Source organism: Leptodactylus fuscus, chromosome 3 (genome assembly GCF_031893055.1).
Source record: "Leptodactylus fuscus isolate aLepFus1 chromosome 3, aLepFus1.hap2, whole genome shotgun sequence".
NCBI classification, from domain to species: Eukaryota; Metazoa; Chordata; class Amphibia; order Anura; family Leptodactylidae; genus Leptodactylus; species Leptodactylus fuscus.
Window position 1 is genome coordinate 150,930,093 of NC_134267.1, and position 9,569 is coordinate 150,939,661.

At 38.3% G+C, this 9,569-nt stretch overlaps 1 protein-coding gene across 2 annotated transcripts in view; it reads left to right on the plus strand.

The window, feature by feature from the left end:
* Positions 1–5,791, plus strand: part of CCDC50 (coiled-coil domain containing 50) — a 41,679-nt gene extending 35,888 nt beyond the window's left edge. For both annotated transcript variants that reach the window (XM_075268548.1, XM_075268547.1), the window contains 3 exons: positions 2,105–2,178; positions 2,876–2,991; positions 4,022–5,791. In XM_075268548.1, the coding sequence (XP_075124649.1) occupies positions 2,105–2,178; positions 2,876–2,991; positions 4,022–4,041 (210 nt within the window). In that variant the 3' untranslated portion in view covers positions 4,042–5,791. The remainder of the gene's footprint in view (positions 1–2,104; positions 2,179–2,875; positions 2,992–4,021) is intronic.
* Positions 5,792–9,569: the final 3,778 nt, after the last annotated feature.

Genomic DNA, 9,569 nt, shown 5'->3' on the forward strand with positions numbered 1-9,569 from the left:
TGCTGTTTTACCTAATGCCATGTATTATGATCAGTTGTAGGCTCTCACACCCCTCCCCTCTCTAAAATCAATCTCTCTTCCCCCTACCCCATCTCCCTACCTATTTCACCCACTACTAGCCCTTCCCAACTAACTCAGCCCACCCCCCTAACCCATAATATTTATGTCTTCTTCCTGTCCAGACTTCCTTTAGTGGGAACTGCCTACACTCCATCTCTACTACGCAGGCATGGGCAGCTACTTCAGGCTCCTATGCTTGCGCACTAGAGATTAAGTAACAATTCAAATTTGAATTGCTGTGCAATTTTTACTTTGTAATCTGTTTGCTGCAAAGTTGCATGAAGGTCTTTGCATATATGCAGTTGTATTTTTATGAACTGTATGCTGTGCAATCTCAAAAGTTAGCAAAATGTGACACCAAAATCTATGTGCAGTATAGATTTTGAACATATTAGTGAATAAAAGCTAAATATTGCTTGTCTTCTGTATCAGTGTTTTTGAGAGTACAAGCTGTTGCTGTAGTTGTTTGCAGTATATATAAATTGTGTACACCTTGATCTATTTTATGTGTGTGAATGTAAGATTAAATAGTAGTTTTAGGTGCAAATATAGGTTTTAGTGCATTTTTCAAAAAATTATATTTTTTTCAAAGAGACACATGTAATCTTCATGATCTATACTTTCAAAAAATATATAATGTATAAGGATGATACATTGTTACTATATCCAGCTTCAAAGCAGATTTTTGTTCCTTCCAGTTCTGGTGATTTTATGAAGTTATGTGCCTGCAGGTGTAGGCCTTAGTGATATGAAGGAACACTACACATGTTGAACTCTTATTTTTAAGAGGTTTGGTGCATATAGCATTTTGTTTAGTTTCCACTTTTAGCATCTAATATACATTTATTTGTATTTTTTTTAAACATTCACCTTAAATCTTAAAAAAAAAAAAAAAAAAAAAAAAACCCTGAAATTTCCCCACTGTGGGACTATTAAAGGATTATCTTATCTTAAATTAAAATTGAAGGGAGGTGTCTGAATACAGCACGAAGTGGGATCTGATAATACTAAGTGTGTCTACTTTAAGAAAATATATAGTTATGGGGGGTTAGTATGATGATTATAATATAATATTATTATTTTTATTATTATTATTATTACATAAATATATATGTTACAATTTTATTTGTCCATCTATGAAAATTGTTCTGGCATTCAGAGGAGAGAAAAATCTGAAAATCTCTGGAAGTGAAAGGGTTAATCTACTTTCTTTCTTTTATGAAACTCTCTCATTAATGGTTCTGAGATATCTATACTTATCTCTCACTTTCTCCTCTAGTTTTCATTTATATTGGAGAAGGAGGAAGTGAAACCACTAGTAGATTCTGTTACTCATATTAGGCTAGGTTTTCAACACCTAGTTTTAAGATGTGTACCGTCAATTATAAATCTGAATGAACTGTACAGGTGAAAACAAGAAACCATGTAGTATATCTTATATATTTGTTTAAAATCCATCTCTTTATACACACGCAGAAGGTTATGGAGGGAAGAGGAGGCTGTCAATAGATTTGTTGACCTGTTCTGTTCAGTGGTAGTCTTCTCTCTGAAGATACAGCAGTGATCTCTCACTTGTAACTTACTAAGGAATGGCTATAGTTATTGTATAATATGACTAGTCCTTTTCCAGTGCTCTATGGGCTAGTACTGTCAGGAGGAAGGGGGCATTCCTCACTGCTCAGCATCATGGCTGGGCAGTAAGGAACACCCCCTCTGACAGTACAGCGCTATGGACAGTACTGTGAGAGGGGCGTTCCTCACAGCCTGGCTAGACTGTCTGGAATGCCCTTCTGACGGTGAAGAGATATCGGTAAGGGCACAGATAAATATCTTGCACCGGGGCACATAACGGTAAAGCCAAGAGTGCGCTGAATTCAGCACGCTGTCAGCTTTCTAGTGGTATATAAAACCACATGTGCCCGAGGACATGAAAGGTCCTCTTTAAGCGTTGGTTGAATATCTTGGCCTTAAAAATATTGCTATTCTTAAAGGTGTCTTCTATTTCTCCTCTTGAAAGTGAGTTATCAATTATTTTGTGTTTTAGCTAAATTCACATGAGCATAGTAGACCTAGATCAAGAGATGAACAGCACCGTTCCCGGAGTGATAAACCTTACCGGTAAATATACTGCATCATGCCTTCATATATTAAATTGCTTCTACCTGATCATTAACTTTCTTTTCGTGCCATTTATTTATTTTGCTAATTCACATAGCGCCATCAAGCAGCGCTTTACAGAAATTGTCAGTCTTTCCAGCTTATTTACAGTGGAGATTGAAAGTTTGTGAACCGAAAACTTTTTTTTTTTTTTTTTTTTTTTTAAAACAAAAAAAGAGAAAGTATATAAGACCGCACTAATATTAGCTTAGGGTGCTCATCAGTGGGAAAAGGATCAGTCCCGTTCAGTAGAACGTCAAAAAACTGGCGGTACAAAAAAGTGGTAAAAAAAAAGTGAAGCAGGTTTATTGCCTCATTCAGTATGACTGTCTGCTTCTGAATCCCGCCTCCTTGCCTGTCCAGCCTGCCATCACCAATTTGACAAAGAGTCTAGTTGGCATATCAGACACAAAAATTAAGAGCACTGGTGGCTTGGGAATGGTTCGGGCTAGAGAAAAAAAGTTCCAAATGTGCTGGAACCACTGGAGGAACACCTCTTTAAAGAGTTCAGAACTCTCTTGGTAAAGTGAAGGATGGATGGCTTGATCCCATATGATCGAATCTTTTTGTCTGTGTTTATTTTGACAAAGCTTTTGCTGCTGATGTGTTAATTTTATTTTAGCATTAAATACATTCTGGACATCTTTTTATTATACAGGCCACTTCCTCCTGCACCTGATGAAGATCACAGTGAGGATTATGGTCATGACTGCATAAACCGTAATCCAAATAGCTCCCCAAGATCCGGTTCCAAATCCCAGCCCTCCCATAAAGGTATTATTTAATTTTATATATAATCTTTTTGATTTTTTATTTCCTTAAAGGGATTCTACCATTAAAAAACTTTTTTCTGTGGCTAACACGTCGGAATAGCCTTTAGAAAGGCTATTCGTCTCCTACCTTTAGATGGGATCTCCGCCGCGCCGTTCCTTAGTAATACCGGTTTTTACCGGTATGTAAATTAGTTCTCTGACAGCAATGGAGGCGGGCCCCAGCGCTGGAAATGCGATGAGGGTGTCCCCACGGCTGCCAGAGAACAGGATCCTGCGCTGCCTCCATCTTCTGCTGGATCCTCCCCTTCTTTCTTCAGCAGCGTCACCTCTGTCGGCTCTTACACTAGTAGAGCCGACTGCGCATGTGTGGCCATAGTTCCAAGGCCGTAATTGCGAGCATGCGCAATGTAAGAGCCGACTGAGGTGACGCTGCTGAAGAAAGAAGGGGAGGATCCAGCAGAAGATGGAGGCAGCGCAGGATCCTGTTCTCTGGCAGCTGTGGGGACGCCCTCATCGCATTCCCAGCGCTGGGGCCCGCCCCCATCGCTGCCAGAGAACTAATTTACATATCGGTAAAAACCGGTATTACTAAGGAATGGCGATCCCATCTAAAGGTAGGAGACGAATAGCCTTTCTAAAGGCTATTCCGACGTGTTAGCCACAGAAAAAAGTTTTTTAATGGTAGAATCCCTTTAAACTATTCATATTTTCTCATTGCCTTCAACATAGACATGGGAATTAGTCCTTAGCTCTACAGTGAATGAGACAAGCTGCAGTACCAGGAGTTGCATGTAAATGATGTGGCCCCTTCATTGCACTGATCAACGAACGTTCATAGGTTGGACCACTGATCATCATTGATGGTCTGATCTAAAAATAGGCCATAAACATCCCAAAGAACTCCGTCAACAGTGTGACTGTAGGGAAGAGTCCAGAACACTAAAACAGAAGATAGAATGTTCTGCACTTTTTTGTGATGCTTACTTTGTTTGATGCACAAGAACTAAAAACTATTTTGTTTTATTTTTCAGGCTCCTACAATAGACAATGAAAATGGATCCAATTTGTCATTGATGCTCACAAGACTTAAGAATTGTTGATGCATCAGTGCATTGCTTGTCCGATCAGACCTTTGTCTGCCCTACTTGTGACAAACACTGTGCAGCATTATATGGCTTCAAGCAGCTAACCAAGCTTATATTGCACAAGGGTTCTGCTAAAAACATAGGAAATGACTACGTAATAACTACAGTTCTATAACTTTCAGAAGTAGCTCTGTTAGGAGTAATACGATCTTTGCTCTTTGTAGTTTTCTTTGCCACAAATATTAGCTATTGTGATTTATAATATTGTTGTGAACAAGCAGAGGTACTGTGGCTAGTATTTATATAACCTCTTACTATACGTGTCATGAAAGCTCTGTGTTTACGAGGCTCACATTCCATCAAGCCGTGTCTGTTTAATTTAACCAACCAAACTATTGATATTGACTTTTTTGGTTTCAATCCACATTTTTGCAAGTAAGCCCTATCAATTTGTGGTATTGTGATCCTCAAAGGAGAACTTTTAAAGGTAAACCTAGTGGGAACATATCTCTAGAGAATGACCTTTTGCTTAAATACACTTCTGATCAACCTATTTTTCCAATTTTTTTTCCCTTCTCTTTATCTTTCCATATCATTGTCTATTCTACATAATATATTTTTCAAAGTTCACTCTGGCCACTGATCCCATATAGACTGACCCTTCTTGTTCTGCAGAGGTAATTTTTTTGCAGTCAGCTCATTACCAGGATTGCATTGACTAGTACACCTCTATTATATAGCCAGAATTACACAGTCCACCTTAGTGATGCTTACAGTTTATCACCTCCCTCTCCCAATACAATGACCTCTGCACATGTCGCAGAGCACGCCTAGAACCATAAAACTGTGAGTTTCTTGTAAAGCTAGTGTAAAGTGTATCCATGAACTTGTGATAGTAGAGTGGCAGCCCCCTTAATCCCATAAAGAAAATTGAATACAAAAAAAAAAAAAAAAAATCCCTACAAAAGATGGATGATGCGTTCCCTTTAGATTATTCACGTGAGCCCTCAGATATCCCCTCCAGTACAAGTGGTTTCATTTGGACCCTGTAACAAGGCTTCCAGTCAGCAGTCCCTGATTGACATTTAACTAATGGAGACCCTTGATTCACATGAATGTAAACGGACACTTGGGAGCTGCTGGTTGTGAGCCAGCTAAGAAATTGTACTGCAGTTGTACCAAATTATTGATAGGATTTAGCCTGTGCAGTTGGTCCCCAAAATATCCTGAGAATGAGTCTCCGGGGGTCTCCCGTCCTCATGTTTTTTTTTTTTTTTAATTAACTAGTTGAACAGTTCTCTATGGAAGATATGAGGGAGCAGTTTGTGTATGTGATATTTTAACCAAGCATTACACCATGTATAGAAAACAGTTGATCACTTAGCAGAAGACTGCAAGAATTTTTTTTTATGTTCCTTACTTTTTTAAATACGAAGAATACTGACATTCTGACAATAATACTGACATTCCCTTCACATAGTTACAAAAGTTGTAACTATCCTATATATCGTAAAATCAAAAAGCATCTACTACGGTAATAGAAAAGATGAGTGAACGTTTTATTCTGAGTACCACAATTATATGAACATGGCTGAATAGGTAGGCATTGCAAATTCTAATATTTCTGAAGTTTCAGTAGCTTGAGACTTGGCTTGATGTGAACTGTAAACACTTTACTTGACAGTAGGAGGAACATTTATGTGGTGAAGCAGAAAACTTGGTTTTCATGGACTAGTCACTTCTCCTAGTTTTGTAATTTCAAACTAGTGGCGTCCTTAAAAATTCCTAAACAAATTTCTATTTCCTCAGGAAAAGCTGCTTGTTACACCTAGTCAATGCTGTATCATGTTTGTCATCCTTTCATAAACCAATATCCAGTATTATGACTAAAACTGCACAATGTATGTACAGGAAAAAAAAAAAAAATCAGTGCCATTTTTGATTAATTTTATACACCCTTAAGTTTGTGTATCCTCTGGGCAGCCAGATTTTGCTGCAGAATACCATGTATTTTATATTTTTATTCATATTTATTATAATGTGAGCTGGTTTGTTGTCAAAGTAGTATTTTTAACCAGCATGACTGTTTTAGGACTTTTGACTACATAGATGCTGCAATGTTTTCTCTCTTAAGGTAAATGCTTTCATCTGCTATCTAGCTATTTTAGACATCAATTTTCTTTAGGGGTTGAAAATTGATTCACTTTTCATGAATTTTCATATGCTCAAGGTATATACAACTATCATTTAACGAATTCTTAGCCCATTTAAGAGAATGTATGCTATAAATCCTGGTCCCATGGAGACAGAAATGTGGTAGCTGCCCATAGCAAACAGATCACATCTCATTTTTAGATTTTGTTGTTCAGACGACAGCTGGAATCTGGTTTTCATGGGCCTCAACTCGTGCTTTTGTTTGCACAATTTTTCGTACATACAGTTTGTTGATTGTGTTGTCCGGGTGCAAAGGATGGAGGCATTGATTGTGTATTTATTGTGCATGTCAGAAATGATAGCAAAGGCACATTGATGATGAAGAGTATGCCCTCCTGAGCACCATTTTACAATCTATCCTATAAATATGCATAAGACGTTCAATAACTTTGTAAATGCATTGCATTGTGTCTTGTACTGCACAGTATTAGTCCAGGTCTACACTGCGTCTTTTTGTAGTACAACTGGTTCATTTTTACTATTTCAGCTGAAGTCCAAATGAAGGCATTTTACACAATCTAGTCATCTGTAGTTGTCACTTAAAAGGAGTTTCCTGGCCCCTAATGCATATTTTATACTGATGAGGTATTCACAGGATAGGCCGTGATCTATGTGATCTGTAGAGGTCTGACTTTCAAACCCTGTACAGATCCGCTGTCCCTGCAATCTCCAGGTGTAACCTGCTGCAGTGGACAGGAAGCTTGTGCAGACTGCTCCTGCTCAAGTAATAGGAGTAGAGGAGCAACCCATCCACACTATAGCGGACTGCACAAGGCGTGTTGGACCACCATAAATCACATACCTGTGGCTTGTTCCATGGATACGTCATCGATATGAACTATGCATCAGGGGCCAGAAAACGCTTCTAACGCCTTCCCACTGCAGACATTTTTTGATTCTTCATTTTTGGTTCCCCTACAAACCCCATATCTCTCATATTTTTCCATTCCCTGAGCCATATGAGAGCATAATGTTTGTGCAACAAACTGTACTTCATAAGGTACCATTTAATATACCATATCATATACTGGGAATTTATTTTTTTTACAACTTATTAGCCTTCCCTTAGGGTACATGAACCTTCTGTCTTCTGATTGCATGTCCCATAGATTGCAATAGAACTGCATACAAGTCTATGGGACTTTTGGTACATAGCTGTTAAGGCTTCATTCCTACGACTGGCCTGATAACCTCCATTAGGCTCTCAGCTGCCATAGGAACAGGATGACTCGCACTATAGTAAAGTATGGATGGGCTTTTTTCCTCTTAATGCAGTTACAACGATCACTGTGAACTCTGATTGTGGGATTAGCTTTGGATTTCAGCTGTACAATGGGTAAAATCACTTGGTCATGTTACAGAAGGTTGCAGTGGAGCCCAGGCCATATACTCCAGAGCTTCATTCACAATTCTGTTGGCTGATGAAAACAAGCTTATTGACAGGTTCCTTCCTAATAGTTAAGCTTCGCTCCAGTAATGTGAAGGTATAAAGCTAGGTTTCTTGTTTAGAGCAAAGCTCTCCTTTTACATTAAGGCTTTATAAATGTACCACATTTGGCTGGATCTGATGATATATGGTATATATTCCCCCCCCCCCCCCCCCTTGCCTGTAGATGTTATAAGAAAGCTGGATCAGGCATGTTGTATTTCAGCATGTCCCATCCTTAGTTTCCATGTGAGAGAAGCTGCTGGAGATTTCCACTATTAAGCTTGCAAAATTGTGAATGTGACTGACAACTACAATACAGGTTGTAACTCCAGACCAGAACATGTGTAGTGCATTATGTCTTTCATATGTAAGCTATAAAATATTTTGGACACATGTCTTAATATTGTATTGTTCTCACTATACCATGGACTATATATCCTCAGGGCATTATATGTCACCTGTAATGATCTAATGGCTAAGAATGTTTTGCATATAAGACACTTCTATACTTTGCTGGTAATTGTTTTCTAAGTTACATTTTGTGATTATATTTTTTTCCTTATTGGTCCTCCATCTATATAATCTATTGCACTGAAGTTACAGAATGAATGTAATGATATATCATTTTTATTTTCTTATATATTTTTTTAAACTGTCCAAAGTAATTTTTGGGCTGTGCCAAACATGTTGCTGCACTAAGCAGAACCTGAACCTGTATCAGAGACTTTGTACCAGACTTAAAAGTTTTTCTTAGATGCTGTAAAGTAACATTTCTGTAGATGACCCAACAGAACATCGAAGAAAAAAAAAGTAAAGGCTGTTTAGAACAACCAAGGAGATATAAACTGGAATTTACAAGGTTATTCCCCTTTATTTCATAAACTTGCGTCATAAAATGCCTCAATTAAGAATGTTACCTATTAGAGTAATGTCTGGAAGTGTGGCAAACCATGAATGATTTTCCCTTTAGTCTGTGTATGATGTCTTTGGTTTAGTAAAGTAATTTTACAAGTTGTTTCTTGGTTCTCTGATATACTAGTTCTAGTGGCATCACAGAAGCCTAGCGCGCTACTGCCGACAAAGTGCAAGAACTCTGCAACCTACACTTTTACTTGACAACTGTAATCTGACTGGTGAATAGTAAATACTAGTTCTCATGGGAACGGCCAACAACATTTACATAGTTGCATAGTAGATGAGGTTAGATGAAGACACAGGTCCATCAAGTCCAACCTATAACCCTTCAATGTTGATCCTGTGGAAAAAAAAAACAAAAACATGCTGATGCCCTAAATACAGGCCCTAATACAGCAGTCTGTATGAAACCCTGGATCAACTTGTCTTTACCAAAATCTAAGACCCATAACCTGTGATATTTTTCCTTCAGAAAAGCCGTCCAGGCATTTTGAACTTGCACAAAGTATCCACCATCACAACATCATGAAATCTCCTCCTCTAGGCATAGAAGACACCCCCTTGTCTCTTCCATCAGTGAGCATTGGAAAAAATAGTGAAGACCACATACATAGGCTTCAAGATCATGACTATGAGCACTATACTGCATAGACACTGTGAAGACACATGTCTGCTCTTGGGCAGTGTATCATCTTGCTGATGTTTGCGGTCTTGTCACATGCTGCAATAAAGAAGGGTGTTTGGCGGTTTGTTTTGTTTTTGTTCTTTTTGATGTCTCCAATACCCCTGGTTGAAGATGAAACATGTGTTGCTTGTATTTTTCTGGTGCCAATCGTGTTCTCTGATTTTTCATTATGGGTGTCATTTGTCATCTGGTTTAGCATTATTACAGTCTATTATTAGGGTGCTTACAAAAAGACAGTACTCCATTTGGAC